The sequence below is a fragment of the Ptiloglossa arizonensis genome, chromosome 13 (assembly GCF_051014685.1).
Source record: "Ptiloglossa arizonensis isolate GNS036 chromosome 13, iyPtiAriz1_principal, whole genome shotgun sequence".
Classification (NCBI taxonomy): domain Eukaryota; kingdom Metazoa; phylum Arthropoda; class Insecta; order Hymenoptera; family Colletidae; genus Ptiloglossa; species Ptiloglossa arizonensis.
Genome location: NC_135060.1, coordinates 11,881,136 through 11,908,126, shown reverse-complemented (window position 1 = coordinate 11,908,126; position 26,991 = coordinate 11,881,136). Strand labels below are relative to the sequence as shown.

The window sequence follows — 26,991 nt, the reverse complement described above, 5'->3', positions numbered from 1 at the left end:
ATTTAGTCACGTCCATCCACATTTCTTCTTTTTTTCATTCTTTCCTTTTCTTTATTCTCTATTCAATTCCCTTCTGAAGAGAAGCTATCGGTTCCAGGCATGTTCAAGTGTGTTCTCCGATTGGAAAGGTTAGAAATTTTTCAGTTTTCGAATCTGATCTACCTACTTTTAAATTCAATTACACCGGTACAGTCACCGGAATCGGTAATTCAGTAAACGCACTCGACACAGGAGCAGAACTTCTTCATCAATGATACTCGCCAAGCATTCCGTATCGGTACTTGTAGTATACGTATGTACTTGTTTTGCTCCAAGTGCATTGCATATGAACCGTTGCAACGCAAGTAGACAGACGAGGACCGCGAAGACCCTTGCACTTTAGAAATCGTTTTATTTCTCACGACACCGTAAACTGGGATTGTTGAACAGCTGTACACACCATGCATCTGGGCCTGGCCGTGGGTCATTCGAACAATTAGCTGTAGCAGGCTGATTGCCAAGAATCTCAGGATAATGTACGCTGATGGGGAAGTCAGAAATTTGCCCTCTTCTTCGTTAACTACCACTCTAGTATCATCCCTGGATATAAACTTACCAATTACTTACAAACACCATCCATCTCCACCTCGTAGAAAACCATCACCATAAATACACTTCAGTTAACGTTAGACGAAATTCATTTACACAACGCACGAAACACATTTAAAATACCGCAAAAACACAATAAAATAAATTCGAGTAAATGTGGTTTCGAAGTCTTTGTAATTGAACGAATGTAAATGAACAAAATTTTTAAATTTTTCTTCGAATGTGTATTAGATTATTTGACGAGGATCTTGTAAAGGGTGATTTCAACGATGAGAGAAGTCGATCGAACAAATAAAACTACCAAATTTTGTTTACTTGTATTATATTTGGATTAAGCTGTACTTGTATTTCTGTATTTCGTCTCGTATTCGTTCGTTGTCATTTTTTCAGCATGTTCAGTTTTTGTCATACCGCGTGTATCGCGATCGTATAACGCGCTGCTACATCTTACTTCGAGTAACCCTCGCGACACTAATTTGACGCGAAACAGAGTACATACGTTGCGAGTTTAAATCTTTCGCGATCCCTTCTGCAACACGTACGCATTGCGGTCTCGCAAGAAATGTATTACTATTAAACAATGTATAACTCTCGTATTGCGTAACTGTTGCATAGAAATATGTTATACTATGAACAGAGACGGTGATGCGTATGTTGTACGAACAAAATTTGAAAACCCGTTACCGTGAATAATTGAAATAACGGGTAACGTAGCTTTCAAAAGTATCGTACGAAGTACTAACTGGAATTTTCGTCCAGATATTTGAACCAGTACACAATCGACACCGTTATAAATCGTAATATTTTCTTTCGTCTCCACTGCAAGTTTTAAATTTCTTATCTTGCGTTACTGTTGTCCTCCAGCAAGGAATTAAACATCGTTGGTAAATAGTTCGTCTGACCTGTAAAATGAAATGTATTGGTAATTATCTTCGAATAAACCAGTACCAGGGTATTGTTACATCATCTGTTATTTGTTATTAGCCAAAGAAATAGATAAGCATAGCTCGGTAAGTTAACACCAGAATTATCAAAGGGGTCAATTTCACTTGTTTGAAACTTCTTTTTGAAATTACTGAATTATCAACGGTGTCTTTGCCTACAATACTCATGGACAATTATCAAAATGGACAATTAACCGTTCTCGTAAATTAATCTATCCTTTCCCCATCCAACTTCGAAGATACGCACGTGATACGATACACATAGTAACACGGTCACCGTTGGTAGTTTTAGTGTTGAATAAGATTCCTAGACTCGGACAGCCTTGTAATTCTTCCAGTCTCTTTTCTTTCGGACAGTATCGGATCACATCCGCTAACTAAGCTACAGAGCACTCTAATTGCTCAATCTCTCATTCCCGTATCTCTCTCTCTCTCTTTCTTTAACTTTCGGGTCGCTACCTCGGAGATCTTATTAAACTTGTCGAGCTACAAACGTCGTTCGAATTTTTAACGAACTGGGCCACTTTTTGCCAACGGTTCGCGACATCCCTGGAAATAAAGGGGTACGGAATCCTCATCGGTAGTCATTTTTAGATGTCGACGAATGCGCCAGTGGGCCATGCGAGAAAAACGAATGCGTCAACACATACGGCAGCTTTCGATGCGAGTGTGCTGCCGGATATCGATTGGACGGCGACGATTGTGTAGGTTCGTGCAAAATATCTTCTCAAACGATAGATTAGCTACGTTTCCCATTAAGTCTAGCTTGCTTTGATCAGATATCGACGAGTGCGTCCAAAACGCGCTTTGCAAAGGGGGATGCACCAACACGCCTGGCTCCTATAGATGCACATGTTCACCAGGATTTAGATCGCACGGAGATGATTGCACAGGCAAGTATGTCGATGCGTTTATAATCGACGTCATACGGCGTTGGTTAAACGTGATTTTAGTCGAATGAGAAGGATCGATCGCTACTGGTCGCTTTCTGGTAATTAGATCAACTGAGAATAACTACGGTACCGCGACGAGTTCGTTTTCGAAACAATTCGAGATACAAATAACAATACCTCCATTCGTGAATTCCATATCGTTGATTTTCTCGTTAAATTTACTACCGAGTCGTCCATGCTGCGAACTACTTGGCTTCGTTTCTACATTTTACGTTATACTTTAATACGCAAATTCATTTCGTGTATACGTGATATTTTTGCTTCATAAACGTATTTCGTCGGTTATCAGGGCGAGTGAACAGTAACAAGTTGCAGAGAAGTTTCTAATTTAATATGTATACTTTAATGTGGTTGATCGTTGCGTATGAGTCAATGTGTCGAGCGGAGAAGAATGGGAACGATTGAAGAATAAAAAATAAAAACAGAGAGTGTGTTGCAAAAACGATAAAAGTGAAACGAGCTATTCGGATGGCTATAACGCATAGTAACGAGTTGGCATTTCATATGTTATAACCCAACGGATGTTCTTTCAGCGATAAAAATGTTAGAAGGCGTAAGATATTATTGCAATTGTTACTATACCGCTTGAAACGTTCCTGTAGAATGGGCCAAGTGTTCGATTATTTAATTGAATCAAAAATTGTTTCTTTTTCGTGTAACTGGAGAATACACGAACGAATTGAACAATAATTTTGAATTAAAAAACGAACAATCGCAGATATAAAGTATTTTTCGAGTATTTGTACGTCTGTTCGAAATTTGAAAAAAATTGAGGTACTGCAAGCGAGAATAATAATCTCCTCTCTGTAATTAGATATAAATGAATGCGAGTGGAACAACGGCGGATGCGAGCAAGATTGCGTCAATACAGGAGGATCCTATGTGTGTACTTGTCGCACTGGCTTTGTCTCGAATCAAAGGTAACAAAATTAATTACATTTATTTTTACGTAATCAAATCTAAAAAAAAAAGAGAAAACTGTGAAACGAAGTTTCATTATTCGACGAGCCCGAAACGTAAAATTCATCATCGTTCTCTTTTCAGTTCGAACGATAATCAAAGAACAAATTTGTTCCAATTCGATGTTCGGAATCGTCTTCGAAATTCCACAATCGATACTCAATAATTAAAGAACAAACGCGAACGCACTCGACGTGCTCTTTAACTTTCCCTTTATTTTATTTCATTTACGTAGAAACGTTCCTACGAACTATCTGTAATTACATTTGTTTTCCGTTAATGGAGGATCAAAATCCAAGGCCGGTTAGTCGGAAAACAATTGTTCGTCGAATTCGTGGTACGTGCCTCGCGCGAATGGATTTTCTCGATCATATTCCTTAAAGTTCGCAAAGTTGTTTCTAATTAAAGTGAAAATTAAACGACACTCCGTTAGAACTCTCGAAGATGGTGACGCCGCGGGAATTTCCTTAAACAAATTCGTGCTTTTGTTTCCCCAGGAACAGAAGCCAGTGCCAAGATATAAACGAGTGCTTGAACCGTAACGGGGGCTGCAACGGTGAATGCGTTAACACAGCCGGAAGTTACTACTGTACCTGCAGTGGCGACTTGGTGTTGGCTTCCGACGAGAGAACTTGCGTTTCAGCGGAATTGAGATGTCGTGCAATGGAACCACCGCTGCACGCTGAAGTGCGTAACAATTTATTGCGTGAAATATGTTCAACTACAAATATAACTATTTCTTATACGCGATGCAACGAGATCGATACACGAATAATTGCAAATACCGGATAGACATCGAGTTATTGCTCGTGTATCGTTAAAAAATGTTAACAGGTTCCTTGGATTTTCTTTTCTCTCGCGAGTTCGGGGTAACTGTAAATTTCAGTAAAATATCGTTAAAATAATCACCGTTAAGAAACTCTGACACGTTTCTTCGAGCGTTCTCGTAAATATACCAGATTAATAGTACACTCTGGAGAGAGTAAGATTCCAGATGATTTTGTCTTCGATGAATCGAAAACTATTTCTTTGATTTCTTTTACAAGTTCAATTACCACCAGCTGAATCCATCGAAGCATTTACAAGCTTCTATAGTATCCAAAGGGTTGACGATAATTACAGGTCTCTCTCTTCTTCAGTATATTATATTTGAATTTTATATTGCAAAGAATTCGTCTTCGATGAATCGAAAACTATTTCTTTGATCACTTTTACAAGTTCAATTACCACCAGCTGTATCCATCGAAGCATTTATAAGCTTCTATAGTATCCAAAGGGTTGACGATAATTACAGATCTCTCTCTTCTCCAGTATATTATATTTGAATTTTATATTGCAAAGAATTCGTCTTCGATGAATCGAAAACTATTTCTTTGATCACTTTTACAAGTTCAATTACCACCAGCTGTATCCATCGAAGCATTTATAAGCTTCTGTAGTATCCAAAGGGTTGACGATAATTACAGATCTCTCTCTTCTCCAGTATATTATATTTGAATTTTATATTGCAAAGAATTCGTCTTCGATGAATCGAAAACTATTTCTTTGATCACTTTTACAAGTTCAATTACCACCAGCTGTATCCATCGAAGCATTTATAAGCTTCTATAGTATCCAAAGGGTTGACGATAATTACAGATCTCTCTCTTCTCCAGTATATTATATTTGAATTTTATATTGCAAAGAATTCGTCTTCGATGAATCGAAAACTATTTCTTTGATCACTTTTACAAGTTCAATTACCACCAGCTGTATCCATCGAAGCATTTATAAGCTTCTATAGTATCCAAAGGGAAGACGATAATTACAGATCTTTCTCTTCTTCAGTATATTATATTTGAATTTTATATTGCAAAGAATTCGTCTTCGATGAATCGAAAACTATTTCTTTGATCACTTTTACAAGTTCAATTACCACCAGCTGTATCCATCGAAGCATTTATAAGCTTCTATAGTATCCAAAGGGCTGACGATAATTACAGATCTCTCTCTCCTCCAGTATATTATATTTGAATTTTATATTGCAAAGAATTCGTCTAATTTTCGTCCCTGTAGAGCAAAAGTGATGTTTCGGAAGCCTCGATTTATAAGTAAACGAAATCTGTCCTTCACCGGTAATATATTTAATTTTAAACGTTGTACCCCTGCGATCGATTCTCGTGTACGCGGCGGAACGTAAGAAAGTATCGAAAAATGTCTGGTCCCGTGGTTGCATTGTACTTTTGGCATTTTTCTTATTCCAGATCAGATGTCCCGGTCATTCTTCCGGGGCAGTGGATTATCCCGTTGGAGCCAGATGTCATATACGATGTCGAAGAGGTTTCAGGTTGGAAGGACCGCACACGAGGTATTGCATGACTGGCAATCGATGGAACGGGAAAGAACCCGCTTGCATTCAAGAATCGATCGTGACCGATTCCCGTTACCATTCGGGTGAGCTCATTTCCCAATCTTTTTCTATCGATAATCTCTTAGAAGCACATTAAACTAGGTTCGAACTTCACGACGAGGAGTCGAGGTATTTTGAACTCGGTGACTCTTCGAGCTCTATTTCTCGGTGCTCGAGCAACGAAACGATCCCTTGCTCGTTGCTGTAAAATTGACCGTTAATGTAATCATGAAAACTAAAGCGGTAGTCACAGAGGATATTTCATTTCCAATACGTGGAGCCGTAATGGTACATTGATTTCAATAATCAGAAATTCCATCGTGTGAGAAGTCAAGAAGATGTAAATTGACGTAAGAGGAAGAATTAATCTAAATCCGATCGAACTTGGAATTTTTATTCCCCGTGAAACGTTCGTCCGGTTTCAACTCGACGAAATGCCGCAAACCGGTGATTTTCAAATTTTTACAAAAGCTTCCCGTAGAAAAAAATGTCGCCTCTTAATTACGATCAATATTTAAGTACGATTGCGAACAAATATTTGTAATGAAATTTCCCAGGGATAGAACAGAACGATATTGTTACAAGGTTTGTAAATATCACGGATGAATTGATTCGTATTTTCGTTTATTTCATTCATAAAAATTTACCACCGACGAGGTTCAAGCGACACGAGAAAGTATCGATAGAAATCAATCCTTTCAATTTTCCTGCAGCGATTTCTACTTATATTTACAAATCAATTATAAATCGATGCACGAACGTATCGAAAGGAGTTTAAACTGTCCATATTTCTTTAAAAAATGTTAATTCACCATCCCTCGTTGTATATCCCCTACATTGAGAAACACTGTGAAAAACGGTCGCGAAAGCTTGGCAATCCAGTAATCGGTTCGCCAATGGTTTTTGCAAACGATCGGGAAGAAGGATCACCGTCAACGGCAATTATTTACCAACGAAAATCCTCCGGCGCGTTTAATTAGTCACGCGGCCGCTCTAAACAGCTTTTAATAATAGGAAGTTCCGGCGTAAAGGCCGGTTGCTAACGACGCCGTACGTTAACGCCACGCCTTAACGAGCTCGGAGGGACGTGCTTTTCCTTTTTTTTTTTTTTTTATATTTCATTTCTCGGTCTCCCTTCCGTTGTCTTCAACCGTTTTGCCTTTTCGCCCCGAAAACTCTATTCTTCTTTCCGGTGATGATCGCACGCTGCTTTCGGCCAACAACAATGAGATCCTCGCCCCTGACCGACGCCGGTGCTTGGGTTTCGTCTGACCCGTTGTTAAACGAGTATCGCGATCCGACGAGTAAATTTTGTTTACAAATTTTACGACCACGGTGCTCCGTGTTTTACGACAGTTCGTTTCGACGATCGGTACATTACGATTTTTACGCGTTCGATATCCTTCGGGCGGCCATTGTTCCAGCACACAGGCAAATGTGATCCAGATTCGAAATCGGAATCTTTCGATCCTCGAGTCGTACGTTCATTTTTTTACAAGCCCAATTTTTTCATACCAAACATTGAAATTGTCTTTTTATTCGCGTCGAGAACCACCAATGGATCTCGGTCTGTGTAACGAGATTCGAGCGTTTGGATCACGATTCTTTTGTTTAGAAATATCTTCTTTAGACACGTTCGATCGATACTTTTTGCTCGTTAAGCTACTCGCGAGGACGTTGCACGATTTGTTTCGCGTAACTCGGTCCGATAACAGATGATTCGTATACCGTGGATAATTAAACATCATCGTAATTCGCGAACACGGTTGGGACACATCCGGTAACTGGAAACGAAAAAGCAATACAAATTATAGCTCTACGGTTGTAACTTCCGTCTAATTTAGAATATCGGAACAGGTAACGAGAATAGAACAATAAAAGCTAAATGCGTGGTTATCCACCGAGTTTACTCGAAATCAATTAGTTCCTAAAACGAGAATATAAAGTATAAATACAATCTTGACGCAGATTCGAAATGTTTTCTTTTACCAGTCCAAACACGATCAGGGAATCTCCGAGCTCGTTTCTCCGTAAAAGAAGATTTGAAAAATATTCTTAATCGCGACGTTTAACTTCATCGCCGCGCGATAAAGTGATGAATCTATGATTTTTATCTTCAACGAGTTGGAACGATAGTTCGCAGGAAAGAGACGAGAAACCCATAAACGAAGGAACAACGTGTTCTACCCCTCGATTGACTCGACCGGTCAATACTATTCGCGTACAGCGACGCAAACACTCCGTATTGTGATCACCGACGAATGTTTAGCTGCCGTTCCCTTTACACGGTATTCGAGAGGGGCTGGTAAAGAGACAGTGGAGGGGGTATGAACCGCGTCGCAGTTGGTGTTCTTGCAAAGGGTTTCGATGAAATTAGAAACACCTTTTCCACGGAAAATCGTGGAAACACATCGTAACGACGACAAACAATTACATGTACGGTAAGAAGGTAGATGGTAGCGTACCACCCGCGCTATATAAGAGGACAGTTACACCAAAGACGCGAAAGGGAACGGCATGGTAATTGAGCCCTACAGCAATTTAGCGAGTAGTCGATAATTTGATTACGAGCACGGAGACAGTTCCGTGGAACGTGATAATTTCAACGTGACGTAAGGATATATATATATATATATATATGTACATGTGTGTGTGTCGTCGGTGGTGTTGCGTCCCGTCCCTTCTCATAGCGGGCTACCAGAGCTATAATTCCGCCGGACATTTCACGGAAAACCGCATGTTTAATAACAGGCTTTGTTGCTTCAGACATGCCACGACCGTTCGTGAGGTGTCCCCGAGACATGGACGTCGAGCTACCCGCAAGGCAGAACACGATACGCGTCTCATTTCCACAGCCTAAGTCCAACATGAACTGGTGGAGGTATTTATTCACGCTCGTACAAGCGTCAATCCTATCGCGATGACTAATACGACGTCCAAAGGTAATTCATTTTGAGTACGGCGAGACCCCCGATGCCCGAGTTACGAAAAGCGCAATGTTTCGCAATCGGGCTGGATTAGTTTCAATTTTTGCCTCGCGTATCGAGAGCGGCTCGGATTCCTATTGTGCAACTGATAATTCGAGTATCCACGCGTTTTTCGTTGAATATTATACGATCGTTTTGTATCCAGATTTACGATACGAGGTAAAATAACACGGATCTCGCTGGTTTTCAGATTTGATTCGAACGTTCAGATTCGAAGGATTTCGGGTGTGATTGATTCATCGTGGAATGTTAATTATACGCGATGTATCGAGGTTTTTCGTGTGGCATTTGACGTTTATGTTATTTTCGAGATTTTTAGATTTTAAAATTCGAACGATTTCGATTATCCACTGATTCCTCGTGTAATAGTATTTTTTTTTTTTTCGTTTTCGATGTATCGAGGTTTACGATGTAGGATTTACGACATGGATTTTTGATTTACCTACTTTTAGTTCAGGATTTGAAATTTAAAAGATTTCAAGTAACGGTTAATAATTTGCAAGATTATTAAACGAAGATTATTAAAATAAATGATCAATATCGAAATATTTTAGAGATTTCTAGATTTTAAAATTCGAACGACTTCGATTATCGACCGATTCCCCGTGTAATATTATTTTTTTTTTTGTTTTCGATGTATCGAGGTTTACGATGTAGGATTTACGACACGGATTCGATTTACCTACTTTTAGTTCAGGCTTTGAAATTTAAAAGATTTCAAGTAATAATTTGCAAGCTTGTTAAAATAAATGATCAATATCGAAATATTTTCGAGATTTTTAGATTTTAAAATTCGAACGATTTCGATTATCCACTGATTCCCCGTGTAACATTATTTTCTTTTGTCTTCGATGTACCGAGGTCTACGATGTAGGGTTTACGATGTAAGTACACGGATTCGACTTACCTATTTTTAGTTCAGACACTAAAATTTAAAAAATTTCGACCAATAATTCATCGTGTAATTTATCCGCAATGTGTCGAGGTCTACGATACGGGATTTACAATATCACGGATACGATATTTTCGTCGTTTTCGAGATGTTGAGATTTGGAAGATTTCGAGTATCGACTGATTCACCGTGTTGCATTATTTACATATTTCGATATATCGAGGTTCACGATACAGGATTTACGCGATACGGATCCAGCTTCTTTCTTATTTTCGAGAATCGGTTTAAATTTCGAGATCCGTAAGTTTCGAGTATCGACTGATTCACCGTGTTGCGTTATTTACATATTTCGATATATCGAGGTTCACGATACAGGATTTACGCGATACGGATCCAGCTTCTTTCTTATTTTCGAGAATCGGTTTAAATTTCGAGATCCGTAAGATTTCGATCTCTTTCTGCTTTCCAATAGCGATCGACGCATGGTAAACTCGCGGGACCGCCAAATCTGGGACACGAAAGCACGGGACTATGAGGCGGTTTTTCCAGATTGAAGGCGCGTTCAATGTCCCTGCATTGTATACCTTTATGCACCTCTATGTATGCTCCGGCAGGATTGTGCGGAGCGTGTGCAAAATTCAAGAAACTACTCAAAAGGCCTCCGTCGGTCTACCTATGAAACCGTCCAATATCGTTTTAAAGGGTTGAATTTAGAAAAGTTAAACGCAATATCGTTTCAACGATACTAAAAATCAAACTATTCTAGACTTCTCTTTCTATCTTTGACAATTCATCCAATTCATTCACATTCGTTACTCTTTCAACTTCGTGTTCGCGCAACAACCGATTCATCGATACACAACTAATCGCGCAAATAAAAATACACGCAACGCCCTTTTACACAAAACTACACTTCGAAAGAAGAATTGAACCGCTCAGAGATTTACCGCAAAAAAAAAAAAGAAAGAAAAACATATATTATCGAGCGCAGGAGGAAATATTAGTAAAAAGTTGCGCGAGCCACCGCGCGAAGAATCTATAACCTTCGGTTCCCGAATTTCCCGTTTATATCCCGGCGGGGTCTTCGTCGCCTTAGCCATCTGGCTGAAATTAATTAAAACATTAATCCTCGCCGTCAAAGTAAGTTTACCCTTCACCGTGAAATCCCGCACGTCGACGAGGACGGGCGAAATTAATTTCTTTTCGCGGATCTCTGGCGCGCGCAATACGTTCCCACAATGGAATTGGTTTATCTTCCGTCGCAACCGGGACTACTCGCGAGCCTGCCGCGGCACAATGGGAATTCCAAACGAGCTTAGGGGGTTCCTTCCAAGGGTGTATACACGTCTTTGCCCCGGTATTTGTGCTCGCGTCTCTATTTATTCGAGCGATGGTCGGTCGGTGCAAGGCTTCCGCGAGAACCTCGATACAGAAATCGTCCGAATCCCGACGCGTTAGAGACGTCGATCACCGGAAGGATCGTAAAGGCGACCGGGATTTACATGCTAATGGCTCGTCGATCAGTCCTCGAGATTGGATAGCTACGTTTGTGACAAGTTAGATTCAATCTTGCCGAGATCGCTGGACCTCTTGCTTGTATACATGTATATGTGTGTATAGATGTATATATATCTTTTTGTTTTCCTTCCTTTTTATTTTTTCTTGCGGTATAGATACGTGGACGCTTCGCCATCTTGGGCCAAGCAATTACAGGCGGATTTACCCGCGGGTACAACGGTTGTCACCTTCACGGCCTGGTCGCCCGTGTCGAATTACACCAGCACGTGCAGGATTGTGATACGAGTTCGAGGTGAGTGTTCGGAGCAAGTTGCGCGATACGATCGTTCATCGTGGACGTATTTTCACATATCAATGTACGATACAGCTCGCGTGTATTGTCCACCGCTTACGCAGTACAATAGAAACTCCATTGTGGAAACCAATAGAGAGAGCAGGTAACTGTTCCCAATAGGCGAATTTCGGGACGATCAAACGACAATCTTTTTTGACGTTGACGTTTTGTTATACGAGACTGGACGAGCTATTTTTTACAACCTTTTCGAACACAGATTCCGTGCCCCCTTTGGCGCACGGAACATTGTTCGTTCCGGGAAAAAATGTTGAAAATAGGAAAGTATGAAATTCATTCGCGTTCGACTGAAAAGAATTATATTAAAATGAAACATCGAGATTTGGACTTGAACGCGTGAATTTTTCGCGTGATTGTATATAAAAACTTGTTCGTAAATTTAGATTCGTTTATATCGTAAACGAAATGATCGAAAATCAATGCTGACGTATAAATCGACGAGTCTGGTATCGTTAAATAATCTAGAAACCTTTGATAAGTTCAACACTGTGAAAGTACATTCTTTTTGTGTCCGAAGCTACCTCGGCTCTCTTCCAGAACTACGAATGCTATGAAATAAAATGGCGCGTTTTCGTCGTCGCTCTCGCTAATTTCGTCCACTTTGCGTTATTTAAAACGAATTAACAATATTACGAATAAACAGAATCGAGTCGATCCGTTACCAATACTTTGTGAAACTCAATTATTAACCTTACGTATTACCTTGTCAATTACTTATAAGTAATTCTTTCTATAATTCCGATTGTGTTTAATTTCTCAAAGTGTAGGTATTTAAAATGAGTTCGAGCCAGTTTTGTCAAGATTGTAAAGTTCGCAGAGAACATTGAAAAGATTGTAAAGAACATTGTAAAGATTGTAAAGAACATTGTAAAGATTCCATCTTTATAATTTGCCATTAGAACGGATTTCTATACAGAACGAGACACTTGAATAATTCTTTCGATTAAAGTAAAGTGACAGGACTTGAATAACAGAAACTGTCAGACACAGAAACGCTGCCTGAAACGACGCACGCGGAAATTCCGCATGTTTCTTACAGATAGTTGCAACGCGTCCGAGTCTCGAAAACTTCAGGGTGAAACGATCGTTTATCTGATTAGTTTCTCTTCTTTTTATAACCGTAAATGAATCCTTACAAATCGTCCGAATGGACATTCGGTAAATTGCTACAGCATAAAATGCATCGTGTAGTATCTTTACGTATTATAAGTCACACAGTATAGAAAACCTTCGCCTTTAACCCTATTGATCGAAGATTACGAACCATGGAAGTGTCTACCCCTAGTATCCATCATAATTAACCCTTTTATTATATTCGAATCATCGATGACAGGTGCAAAAGACTCTCGACTCCAGTCTGCAACAGTTGCAAAGTTATATACTCTTGGGCCATTTTTACCGCCAAAGTTCAATACACGATTCCATGAGGGATGTGGTCGTACTATATATATATCAATGATCGCATTACTATGTCATGCGGGTGTTTACTCTTGAGTCTTCCGATAGTGTTGTTATTGTACAAAGTATTTGCTAGCGGGTTTCTATGATTGAATATCCTCAATATGCCCTCTGTATCTCTCTGGTATTCTATCTCTGTAACTCTCTGTTGGTCGGAGTATTTCTACTTCTACAGAGAGAATCTGTATTTATATTGAGGTGCATCAACTATTGTTCCAAGTACGATCGATCGCGTGGGTCCATAATATTTTAGCGTGATCTTTCGTTACTGTACCTTACAACTAAATTCCATACGTCCAAATTGTTGAAGTAATCGTTTTTCCTCGTTAGAGAATGTGATAGGTTGCTCGATAAGTTTCGTCGTTCGATAAGAAATGGAGCTATTAGGTTCGTTGTTTCATTTCCCTAAAGATGGTACCACCGTTTGACGAACATGTGCCAAGTTTCGTGTAGATCTCTCGACTCGTTCGTATATTTACAGTTGTTCAAACGTTGAAGTGTCATAGTATTTTTTTACAATGAAAAGAAAAACGACAAGACTTACCGAAAAAGACAAAGTTCTAGCGTACAGCAGAGAAAACAGTGATAGTTTAGTTTTATAAATTACCAGCTAAAGATTAATTTTCTTACCGTTTTGTTCCCTGTATCATCGCAGTAAACAATTTTTTTATTTCTTTAGCGAAGCAATCACGGTGTGTGATATTTTAATCGTGACTTATAACGCTACCATTCGAAATACGATCGATCGCGTGGATCCATAATATTTTGACGTGGTGTTTTCTATTTTATCTAATAACTAAATTCCGTACGTCTAAATAGATTTGATTCTGTAAACCAACAACTGGCTGCTCGATTTCGACCGTTTCTATTCAAGGTGCTCGACGATCGTTGTGGTATAATTTAATTTTTGGTATTTTACAAATGTTACAAATTTATACTTTGTACGAACTTTCGCGATTGCATCTGGTACGATTGACCTTCTTCCCTATTGGTAGCTAGTTACGATTAAAATTGAAACTCGTAAAGAATGGACAACCACATCCTGTGGTATCGAGTCCACCGATACTGACATCCGATGGTTCAACTTGCTGCAAATATTATACAGATTTCCAATTTTTGGTATTTTACCTTTGTACAAATGTTACGCGATTGCATATGGTACGGTTGACCTTGTTCCCTATTGGTAGCTAGTTACGATTAAAATTGAAACTCGTAAAGAATGGACAACCGCATCCTGTGGTATCGAGTCCACCGATACTGACATCCGATGGTTCAACTTGCTGCAAATATTATACAGATTTCCAATTTTTGGTATTTTACCTTTGTACAAATGTTACGCGATTGCATATGGTACGGTTGACCTTGTTCCCTATTGGTAGCTAGTTACGATTAAAATTGAAACTCGTAAAGAATGGACAACCGCATCCTGTGGTATCGAGTCCACCGATACTGACATCCGATGGTTCAACTTGCTGCAAATATTATACAGATTTCCACGGAGAGTTTCCGTTTCGACAACGTTTCTATGGCCCGTGAACACGCACCGTATCAATTCCCGACTGAATTATTGTATACAGAATGCGCGTTGATCGTTATGGGAGGAAGCAAACAGAACCGTGTGTGCGTCTGCTTCGATGGAAAAGGGGTCATGTAGTTGTAGAAGGAAATACACTGTTCCGGCGTTAGAGTATCGAATAACGGAGCTTCCATTGTATTCGTTAGGTGTAAAGACGACGTAAACGTGAATGAAACAGGGCTTAAGGTAGACGGCACGGAATATTGAAGCGAACTTAGTTTATCCGCGACCTTGAGGATTTAACAGAGATTAGCTCGATACGATAAAGTTCGCGAATATTGTCCGCCATTTACGTAGCGGCTGTCGAGGCGATAAAGTGGAAGATAAAACGAAAGAGAACTGAGGTTTCGAGATGGCAAGTGAGATATACATTGAAACGAAGTTGCTTTATGTACCTGAAATATTGAAAAGAATAATCTCCCCTGAAACTTCACTGTTCCTCGGTTTCCCTCCACCGGGGAATACAATTTTAAAGAGGATGCAACTTTAAACGACGGGAAATTCAGGTGTCTCCGATGTAAGAACGAATAATCGAACCAAGTTTTTAAAAAGAACGAAGGTACAAAAATCGTAGAATTCTATTTCCTTTGGCACATTTCGAAATTCTAACCTTCGTTAAGCGATTGCAATTGTTGTAAAGTTTCCTCTTCTTTGTTCGAACCGTACAAGAAGTGAACTTGAATGTTTTTCCACCTCGTTGTTCGCGCAAAATAGAAAAAACGCGACGAGAAAACGAAACAGAAACAGCCAATCGATGTAAATTGAGTTTAAAAAGCGACGCGCGAAGTTCGGTTCGAATTCAAATTACTTCGCAGATTACGAATCGTCGACGACGACCGAGGACGACGACAATGGATCGAAAAGTGGAAAGTTCGAGCTTTAAAATGGTCTCTCGTTCATCAAAATCGAACGATTTTTAACGGAGTTATAACAGCTTTAAGATTAAGTAAACTTTACGGTAGCCACGTCTCCGGCTTTTCCAGGCAAGATACACCATCGTGACTCGGCACGGTGACAATTTTATTCCATCTCGGCGACTAATTTTACACGTGCTTGTAATTCCCCGGTTACGAGCAAGGAAATCAGTATTACGCTCGTAAAACAATTTCGAGTTAGTACTTAAGCGTTGCGCAACGCCCGTGGTAAAGGCACGAAGTTATCAGCTACTCGTTCGTAATGCAAATACGTCTAGAAACCTCAATGGCCAAGAATTATGACGCACGGTAAGAAATCGATCGGATGAAAAATTCTCAAATTGCCGTTTACCGGGATAATTTGATAGCAGGCTGCCACGAGAGCCACGATTTAAATCCCATTTCACGTATGAACAATCACCGAGTTGCGTTATCGTCTCGCTCCGAATCTACGCGTTCTTTGCGTCACGCAAAACTCGCATTAGGTTATTACGATTCCGTATGAGCTATAGAATTAGAACGTACGCGTTCCTGAAGGACGTTACTATTCTGTCTTTCGAGCTATTAAACGTGGACTGTGTGTTTTCATTTATTTACTTTTTTCTTTCTTCGATACAATTTGTCTCGAGCAAGTATTACTTTTGATTACTCAACGTGCAATTTCGTCGGTGGTAGATCACGAAGTAGTTTGATTTTCAGATTTTTTTCCGAGATTGAATACAATGCAAAGATCCTAGAAAAGAGATTCTGCAAGACCAGTGATTTACACGAGGGATGAAGGTGAATATATTTTAGAGACTCTTGAAGATGTATCAATTTCTAATTTCGTCAAAGATATTCTCATATATTGTCGTCACGATTGCATCGCTTTCTTCGTCGATCCAAGACTATACGTTTACGGTATCGTATTCGTACGCAACGTGTAAGAGTCACGATCAACGATCGGAGATATTCTATCGCGAACTTTCTACGATTTGCATAAAAAACGCGTCAGAGAGGTCCGCCGAATTGAGATCGATCAATGAAACGCGTGCACGTAGCACGCGTGTATTTAAACTCGTTTCTTGTGAAAAATAAACCGTGTAGAAAAATATTACCGTACGTTTCTTTACTTATTTTCGTAGATAGAATCATCTACCTCTCGATGGTAAAATTCATTGCGGGACGTTTATATTTCTAACCCGGTGAGTCTACCGATTACGTCTAAGTTGGATCAGCTTACCAGTTAAGATGCAAGAATTAAAATACGAATAAGTTCGAAAACGATCGTACTCCGCTTTTCGAATTGATCTGTACCTTAGGATTCATCGCCTTTCGATTGGGTTTTAAGAACGATGTATTTCGATGTAACGGGTCGTGGAAAACGCGAAAAACGCGATTTTAAATTCGACCTCGGATCTGTCCGAGCCAGTGCATTAAATTCATCGAGACGTCATTGTTTCACCGTTGGTTTCCACGAGCACGTAATAACACTCAACAGGAAACCGTTCTCCAGGAGTGCTGCTACGGTTTTCGCTGGCAATGTCACATAAATACACGGCACTCCAGGCTACCTCCGACTCTATTTTTCTCCTCTCCTTTCCCAGCGAGGCCATCGAACCATCGATAAAAAAAGTTTTTCGCGCCATAGAAACATTATTTTACCGGTCTCCTATTCCTACTCTGTTTGTTTCCCTACCGGTCGCACACACCCTTTCTCTTGTACGTATCACCGAACAATAGTCGAATATCGATGCAGCGCACCAATTGTCTTAGCGAGCTCTGATTTTCCGTATTCGATTTTAGGCGATGCGGAGCACGCGGGAATTTTATTCAACGGGACGGTACGTATGCAATTCGAACGTCATTAGAGGATAAAATCGCGACGCGTTCGTCGAACGAAATTACGTTCACTCGGGGAACAAACAACGACCGATGATCGATCTCGAACGAGCTTCGAGTCATCTTCGGGATATACACAATGGTACCTTGTAAAACATCGAATTGAAGAGAAACATCGAGAGGAAGGGTGATATTGAATAGACGAAAAAATGAAAAATAATTGCTAAAAAATAATATAAGTAAAACGCGAACCGCGTGAGTTGAAGCTAAAGATAATAGTATCGATGTGATACAAACGCGTGGATTGTTGTTTAGAAGGAGAGAGAAAGAAAATGTTATTTTCAAGATTCTCTAATATAAATTTACACGTTTTTCTCTGTTAAACGGTATTGATTATATTTTATGTACAGTTCAATTTCTTACCGTCATTATTTTCTAATTTCGTTACGATCGAACATTTATCGTCGTGCAGTCTCTGTTTCTCCGGAATCTTGATCATTTTATGCGCGAGATAGCGTTTTCAAGTTTCGTTTAATTGTTCCGGAATTGTCGACGTATTGTTCTCTCCGTGAGTACCTCGAGCATCCAGTATCCTCTGTTAGAGCGAAGACGACGGCCACGGATCTATGGCCAGTAGATCAGCAAAGTTTCAACGGAAGAATACGCATTCCAGAACTGGTTGGCACAATATCGCGTAATGCGCGGGAGAATGAATGGTCTCGAATAGAAACGTTATTTAGCGGTATTACTTGATCTCGCATATGCATGATTTACGATCGCGCTGTTTAACCGCGAGATAATAGCCTCGTTGCCCCCGAAGCGTTTGCGTAGAAAGAATCGCGATACAGCGATCACATATCATCCCGCGAACAGGCTTTCTCACGTGGTTCCTTTGTTTTTGTATTTTTTCCCGCTCGACGAGCACCTAGCTGCCAGGGTGGAAGAAACGTGTCCCATAATTCTTCACCCTGATCGTTCAATACAACGTCTCTATTATTAATGTCAGCTTTCTAGCATTTGCCCTGGGTCGTGCAGACAAGCTCGTGAACCAGGACTGTATTGTCGATATAATTTTTCGCGCGCGATATCCGCGGAAATATCGCGAATTTTCAATACTTTTAGACAACATCGGCTCGAGTTGTTTCTCGATACGTTGTTTTTCAAAAAATTAAAACTCGCTGTAACATTGAAACGTGGGAGTTTCCTGACAAGTAGCGAGGATCGTTGAATTTTCATTCCTCGTCGACGATGATACATTTTTCTCCGTAGGTTTCTCGCGTGACTATTTACTCCATTTCTAAACAAACTTCTCGTTTCTTCCGTACGTTCTCGTACAGATTGTTTCATCTTGTCGCGCGACCGAAAATGATTTCTCGAGGAGGTTTCTCTCTAAAATTCTCATTAGTTAATAACGATCGTAACGCAGTCCAGTTGGAAATTGTTCAAGCATCCGACGAACACGATTTACATTTATTGTAATCAGTTGGAAAATTCACGAGCTCGAAACAATTACATTTTATACCCGAACGAATCGTATTCGTGAGTTTGCATTTGACAAGTTTCCATTGGGTGTATTATTCCATGAAAAGGAGTCGTTTACTTTGTTACTCGCAAGTTACAGAATTTTAAACACGGTAAAACTGATCGTTGAAATTAACAATTATCGACTCTAATACTGCGCCGTTGTTGTTTTTATCGAAACGTTGCGTTCCTGTTCCACTTCGATACCTAAAATAAAGGACAGGGAGCACCAAGTTTGCTCGCGGTAACGTCACCGAGACATTGGCCACCTTTCTTCGCTTTCTCGCTTTTGTAGTACAAAATCAATCGAACGATAACGTAACACGAGCAGCCGTGTCGCATTTTCTCGCTTAAAGGCGGGACATTTAATTCGCGGTCGAGCGTCGCTCGTAAATTGCGCTCGTAGATTGTGCTTTGCGGGACCACAAAGGTCGATTGTGGCATTGTCGACGGGGTAGGGGCGTTTCTGCTCGCTTAGTTCATTTCTTCGCGATATTCGAGTCGTCGATGATGGCGGAATCTTTGCCCGGCCCTGTCACCGGCAAACTTCCGCTTGCCGTTCGCGATTGCGAGCGAAGCACCGTACCTGAAAGGAAGAGCCTCCACCCCGGAGAAATTACCCGGAAGACAGTTTGAAGAATAACGCTTAAACGGCACTTGCCGCGCTCAACACAAAATAGATAAAGCTGTAATTACATTTACCATGCTAACTCGAACAGGTAAAACAAGACCAACTTTTATCCTATTTTTCTCTTTCGCTCCTCGGAGAGAAGTTTCTTTTTTTTCTCTCTTCTTTGCATACGATAGTACACGGGGTAGTATAAACGATAACACGTGTAATAGTTCATTACTAATAATTTTAGCGAAGGTTGCTTCGTGTACATTTCGATGAGGGCCACGTATTTAAAGCTTGGATTTTTCGAAACATCTTTGACTTTTCAAACGGAAAACAAAGTTTTTCCACGAGAAAGGTTGTGGACGATATTACAATAAATTCAGCAACGCTTATTAATTTGGTTGTTAAACGGTTTTTTAAGAAGTCCTACCAAGTTTAAACGATGATTGAACCGTATTGGAAGATGATAGCTTTTTGGTACAGTTTCGTACTTTTTATAGAGAGTTTGATCGATTTTGTTCGTTTTTGTTGGTATACGGTACGGCATGGTCGATACAAAGTGTGTTGTATCGGAGTCGGGATGATTTTAGTGGTTGCAAGGCGGACGGAAAAATCCTTTATTCAAAAATTGGTCAACCGAAGCAGTTTCACGCTATTGTCGTCCACGTGTCGTGCGTCGCTCTCCTTGACTCACCTTGCTTGTGTTTAACACACCCGCACTCCTCCGTCGCAATGTTCAATTATTCGACTATGACGTGACACCCAGATCTACAGAATGGTCGAATACTCGCAACAATTGTCCTCGTATGTACATACAAGCATACACACTCCTTGTACGCTCCACCCGGGATCGACACAGTCGATACATCGATACAGTCGATACATCGATACAGTCGATACAGTCGATACATCGATACAGTCGATACATCGATACATCGATACAGTCGAATATCTGCAACAATCGTCCTCATGCGCACATACATTCACACGTATTCTATCCACACTCGACAAAAGTGTTTCGAATTTTTGCTTTTTCAATTGTGTGACATAGTTCGTTACGGTAGGACGTGGTATTAAAATCGATTCTTCGTTATGCACTAAAACTAGACTTATCTATTAGGAGATTAATCATATAGGCGAAGAATAACAATAAACTAATCGTCTTAGTGGCTTCGACATACGTCGTTACCCTCTTCGTTGCACTTGCTTACCATCTTTACAATCACTGCGTCTTCTTTACAAATGTTCCACCTTCTCTGCACGTGTCTTTACAACTGGTCCGTTTTCTTCTTTTTTTTTTGTGCACGCGTCTTTGAAACAACTGTTCCGTCTTCTCTGCACACGTCTTTACAACTACTGCGTCTTCTTTACAACTGTTCCGTCTTCTCTGCACGCGTCTTTACAATTGCTCCGTCTTCTTTGCACGTGTCTTTGCAACTGCTCCGTCTTCTCTGCACGCGTCTTTACAACTGCTCCAACTTCTCCAAACACTCTACATTTTTTCCAAACTACGCACATTTCCTTTCGTTTTCACGCATTACCGCACTTGGTCGTCTTTCACGACGACCACAAATGGTCGCTCGTGCCCAGGGAAAACCCAGCGATCGATCGCCGCCGAAATGTTTATCTTAACGCAGATTCGTTCGCGCGCAAGACAAAAGGCGTCTTATTCTATGCCTTCTATCATACTCCAGTGGGAACCGAAAATTCTGTTGTTTCTCTCTCTTCGAATCACTTGAGAAGAGATCTTTGAGCGATCGATCCCCGAACGAGCCCCCAAATAACTGTTGTACTCGTGCGTGGTTTATGGATATATGTATATTTATTATAAATTACAGTGATAATAGTGTTGGATGTAGTGTCGGTGGTTACTTTCGTTTGGTACGTCTTTCAATTGTCTCGTCTTATCGTCTTTTCAGTCGTACTGTCCGCGACACACTCTTCGGACATACTCTCGTCGTCATACTTTGTCATACTGTCTCATACTGTCTCATACTGTCTCATACTGTCTCATACTGTCTCATACTGTCTGTTTCTTAACGTTCTTCTCGCGCTCTATATAGTCATTCCCATTCGTTCTCTTTCATTCCAATCCTAAGTCTCTCTCACTTGAGACATTCGGTCACGTTTGGCCATCCTAATCGTTCGTCTTTCCCAAACACTCTTCACTTTCTCCGAACCACATGTATTCCCTTTCATCCCCATGCATTCTCACGCTCGGTCGTCGCGCAAGAGCAAGACCCCCTGTAAAGGATACTCGTGCCTTCCAGGAAAGCTAGCGGACCGATCGTCGCCAAATGTTTAGTTCAACTCAAGTCCTACCGCGCGCGTTATTTCGTTTAGGCCTACGCTCGAAGCAGGCCTGAGCAAACGCGGAAAATCCGATATTACAATTCCGATCCTACGATTGCGATTCATATTTCCATCCCTTCGAAATTCTCTCACGCTCGTCCACGCCATCTTACTGTTATACCGAAACCTTAATCACGATACGATACCTACCGCGTTGCATCTTTAGGATTAATCTCTGTTCCCATGTGAGCCAATTCACAGAAGACAGATAACGTAAGTCAGCCAAAACATTTCTTGGACCAGCCTACGTGACTCCCCGTGGGAACCGCAGGCTGGGATCGAACTCCTTCTTTGTCAGCAAACCATACAAAGACCCGTCGAAGACCCCGAGCACCACTCTTCTCTGAGATATCGATAAGTGCCAAGTACGTCCGCGAAACTCTTGTCAATCGGTCTATTCTAATAAAATCTCGGTACAGTGCCAAGGGATCGTTGAATTCTACATAAGTGTTCCTTCGACCCTTCCCTCCTGCATAACATTACGAATCACGTGACCGAAAGAAAGAATCCATTTCGCGGTGAAACGAGCGGGAGCAAATAGAAAGAAACACCGAGACCTCGTACGGTTAATTCCGTTTCTTTGTCAGTCGTCCCGCCCCGTACACCGAGAAACTGTTCCCGGTAGGAAGTTCCACGGGAACGACGAACTCGCGTCACTTCTGAAAACTGCACGGTACAGGTTAACGGGCCGTGGGGCCATCCCCGACTCGTTGCAACGAACGTTCGTCCGAAGACAAACAAAAGCGTTTACCGATTCAGCGGAAAGCCCCGATCGAAGGACATTAACGAACAACCGGACGAGTTACGAAACCGCGATTCAATCCCGAACTGAACGAAAGAGGGAACAAGTAACTGGGAAGAACGAAAAGGAGATGGACGGGGAATTGGTACGGGAAAGGAAACCGTCGCGAAACAGGAACGAGATGGCTCGGTTGCACGAACGACGATGGTACGGGAGGGTGTGGAGGGGGAGGCTTAACGATCGACCCCCTTCGAAACCCCGAGCCGCCCGCGTAACAAAAGGGAAACTTTTTCGAAAGCGGTGAGACAGTCAACGAAACCCGAGGGGGCTCGGTTGCATTCGTATCGAAGCTTCGATACCAAGAAGGGGGAGGGGGAACTGCTCAACGGGGGCCCAGGAACTTTAGTTTCCCCCGGTAAAGTGCACTTAGCCGCGTCCCGCTTAATTACTCATTCCGAAAGTTGGGGAAACTCTCTTTAAACGAGTTCCTTCCGGTGGACAGAGGGCGGTTGGATGAGGTACAGGTGTGCACGGTGCCTGGATTCTGGCAGTCGATATGCAATTACGCGAAACAGGCTCGCGTTGATCCAGACGGTGGGGGTGGGAAGGGGTGTACGGGTAAACTCGCCGCGGTAATTCTTAATTGCTCGATAACGGTTTAAACGGTCCTGGGAGTTTCTTGCTGGACTAATTACGACGATTAAAGCGGCGCTAACCACGGTTGGGGGTTGTTTGTCGACCGGGAGCAACCCAGTCGGCGCTTTGGCGAGAAAAAACTTCGCGAAACGCGATCGATACGTCGCGGGGAAGTTCAGTTGGGAAAGGGGAGGGAGGATTGTAACCATAACCGTCCAGATTTGGCTCTTAGCGCGTTCACTGCCCGAACTGACGCGGGGCGGCAAATATCGGTGCGTTTAAGCCGGAAGCTTTTCGAAAACCGCGTTCGACACCGCGAGCGTTCCTGTATCGGATAATAACGTGTATACGTGGGAAAGGGAGCTGGAATATTTCTTGCAACAACGATCGATGAAAGTTTACGCGACGAACGATAGTTACCATCTGTGAGCGCTCAGAACGAGACTCGAGCGAAGAAATCGTACTTTTTTGTAGTTTCTTCGAATTGAAGACTTGGAGTGTACATTAGTAAAATTCTTGGGACGTCTCGAGCGAAGAAATCATACATTTTGTATTTTCTTCAAATTGAAGGCTTGGAATGTACATTAGTGAAATAACAATTCTTGGAACGTCTCGAGCGAAGAAATCATACTTTTTTGTATTTTCTTCGAATTGAAGACTTGGAGTGTACATTAGTAAAATTCTTGGGACGTCTCGAGCGAACAAATCATACTTTTTTGCATTTTCTTCAAATTGAAGACTTAGAATGTACATTAGTGAAATAACAATTCTTGGAACGTCTCGAGCGAAGAAATCATACTTTTTTGTATTTTCTTCGAATTGAAGACTTGGAGTGTACATTAGTAAAATTCTTGGGACGTCTCGAGCGAAGAAATCATACTTTTTTGTATTTTCTTCAAATTGAAGACTTAGAGTGTATATTAGTAAAATAACAATTCTTGGGACGTCTCGAGCGAAGAAATCATACTTTTTTGTATTTTCTTCAAATTGAAGGCTTGGAATGTACATTGGTAGAGTAGCAATTCCTGGAACGTCTTTTTTATATTTTCTTAAAATTGAGAACTTGGAAAATCTTAACGGTGAACGAAACTTTGAATGTTCTTCCCCAATCGATGTTTCTCAAAGTGGTGAACACGGTATTTCGAGTAATAATCGATCGATCGACTTGGAATTTTTATCGCGTGTAAGGTAATCGTCTAGTTTACGTTCCAACTAGAATCGTTCGAATGTATCCACAATTATTGTTTTTACAGTACGAAAGTAAGGCGCAGAGGTAAACGCATTTTACGTCTTCCAAGTGTTTAAGTCTTCCATTTAGTAAATTTCAGACTACCCCAATTTCCTTTCGTAATCTCTTTTCATTTTTTCTTTCTAATTACCAACCGGGTCGCAATCCGCGATCGTTCACCGATTCGAGAAATAGAATTACAAACGGAGGTAAATTTGAAAAATGTAATTCTAATCTCACGAATGAACAAGAAAGTGAATCCATGAGACGAATATTAAATCTTTCGAGGTACCAGCGAGCCCTTGAACAAACTATTATCTCGTTATCCGTTGCTCGAAGAATAAAAAGAGCTTTGGAATTCGAACGAGGAAAAATATTTTCGTACCAAACTTATCGAAAACGATACTATTTTGTAGTCTCTAATATTGGCTTATACGTCGTTTAGATAAAATTACAAACATTCAAAGTACTCACGGAACACGCGGACACATACTAGTACAAAACCGTAGGAAAGTTATCCACGTTTTGTGCAAAATATGCGCAGTGTGTGCATCCGTCGGTAAAAAGCATTGAAATTTTTCACCCGTTTCTCGAAACGGTCACCGAATAGGATTGCTTTTTTTATTACGATCGCTAAATAAGACCGCGTTGCGTGCTCGAGCAGATTGTTGGATTAAGCAGTCGGAGCTCGGGCACATTCCACGGTAGGACGCTTAAGAATTATTCTGTCGTTTTAATTTATGACCCGGACCGCGGAAAAGTTTTCGCGATACCGTGGTATCAAGTTTTTAATTAAAAAAGAGCCACGGCCAAAGAAACTATTTCAGTTTCGTTTGTCGCGATAAATTCGCGCTCGGCCGTGTCCAGCGTTGGACCCAACTTTCCCGATAGGACACCGAGGGCATCAACGATGTCGTCGAACTATTAAATCGGATTTTCGAAACTTTTAATTGTCCCAAGCCGCCTTAGCGAGCCATTTCGTAACGCGATTCGCTGGCTCTTCGTGAAATCTCGCTTCCAGTTTAATTAGAAATCATAAAACTATAAGCAGCGCCGTCGTGAACCCGAGACGAAGCGCGCGTGATCTTTAATTGCTATTGAACTGGATCGGGATCTAGAGCAATTTGTTCCGAGTGTCGTGAGAACCAGCGTAAGTAGTACTCGTCCCCGATGCGATTCATTTCGTTTAGTTTGACTCGCGATAAAACGTCGCTTGACAAATCAAATACCAGTAATTATTCGACAGTGATTTATCAACGGTGCTTTCGTCTTTTAATCAAATTTCACAGATAATCCGTCATGGAAACAAACGGTGTTCGGGTAAAACGACGTTCGATTATTGGTTGCTGGTGAAATACGCCGTAAAGGCTATTTAACATCCCTGGCTTTAGTTACTATTGCAATTGATTTCTACGCGGAACCATTTGGTTAATTGAACCTGTGATCGAGCCTCGAATCAAACCTTTTCATTGCACAACTATCTATTTCTATTCGAGAATATCTTCTAATCTTCTTAATAGATAAATGCATTTATCACACGATAAAGTCAAACCCTTTCGTTGCAAAACTACCTGTCTCCGTTCGAGAATTACCTTCTAATCTTCTTAATAAATACATCGATAATATTTATTACCCGATACTTATTTCCAATGAATTTTAGTTACTAAAATATATTACTATAGGGAATACTGTTGTACGAAATAAAAGGTGAATAATATTTCGGGATATACGTATATTCGATCAAATAATAGAAACGAAATAACAGCAACGCACAAATTATAACAACGCATTCGTTCCCTTCGTTCTAATCCTTAACCGTTCTCACTCGATGCATCTTTTTTTCTTTTTCTTTTCTTTCTATTTATTACTTAGAGTATATTACGATCAATTCGTTAACAATTAATATAATCTTAAAAGTTACAGTTGTATATAGTGTATGTTGGTATTGGTTTAAGTTATGTAACAAATCTGCTCGCCGGATTTAGTGGAGTGAACCTTTTTAATCGAGAAGAATGGGATGGCTGGATTAAGTTGGCAGCTAGAGAGTTTCTGCGTTACCCTAGTTGTTTTATGCGACGTTGGCTAAAATTTGGTATTTCTTGTTTAACTGAGGACATGGATAGATCTCGATGGTTCGATGCGTCTGATCCCATTCACTCAAAATTCCTGTCTAGCGACATCTCAATTGCTCGTCTTTCACACCTTAGTTCGAGCACCGTGTTGTTTCGTTCAAACGCTCTTCTTTCACGCCTCGAAAACATTTCACTCGCCTGTCTATCTCGAATACTTCAAATTTTCTCCGGACACGCATTTCCTTACGTTCTCAAGCATTACCACGTTACTACTCGATATTTAAAGAAAGAGTTTCTGTCACCGAATCGTGTAGTTATTAGGCCTAAGAAGAAGCTGAATCATTTCTGACCCACGACAAAATCACGCATAAATAGATTTCGAAGTGTAATTTTTTTCCATGCATTTTACGAATAGGTTTATTATAGAGAAAAGATATAGGTTTATTATAAAAAATTTATAATTATTATAAAG

At 40.7% G+C, this 26,991-nt stretch overlaps 2 protein-coding genes across 2 annotated transcripts in view; one reads left to right on the top strand and one right to left on the bottom strand.

The window, feature by feature from the left end:
- The window catches only part of LOC143153668 (uncharacterized), a 151,690-nt gene that overhangs the window by 70,832 nt on the left and 53,867 nt on the right, over positions 1–26,991 (top strand). Inside the window, exons 10-15 of the mRNA XM_076325087.1 lie at positions 2,127–2,240; positions 3,300–3,405; positions 3,943–4,132; positions 5,689–5,878; positions 8,601–8,715; positions 11,387–11,523. Of these exons, the coding sequence (XP_076181202.1) occupies positions 2,127–2,240; positions 3,300–3,405; positions 3,943–4,132; positions 5,689–5,878; positions 8,601–8,715; positions 11,387–11,523 (852 nt within the window). The remainder of the gene's footprint in view (positions 1–2,126; positions 2,241–3,299; positions 3,406–3,942; positions 4,133–5,688; positions 5,879–8,600; positions 8,716–11,386; positions 11,524–26,991) is intronic.
- Positions 1,398–26,991, bottom strand: part of LOC143153765 (uncharacterized) — a 173,531-nt gene continuing 147,937 nt past the window's right edge. The window contains exon 14 of the mRNA XM_076325284.1: positions 1,398–1,490. The gene's annotated coding sequence lies outside the window, so the exon portion shown is untranslated. The remainder of the gene's footprint in view (positions 1,491–26,991) is intronic.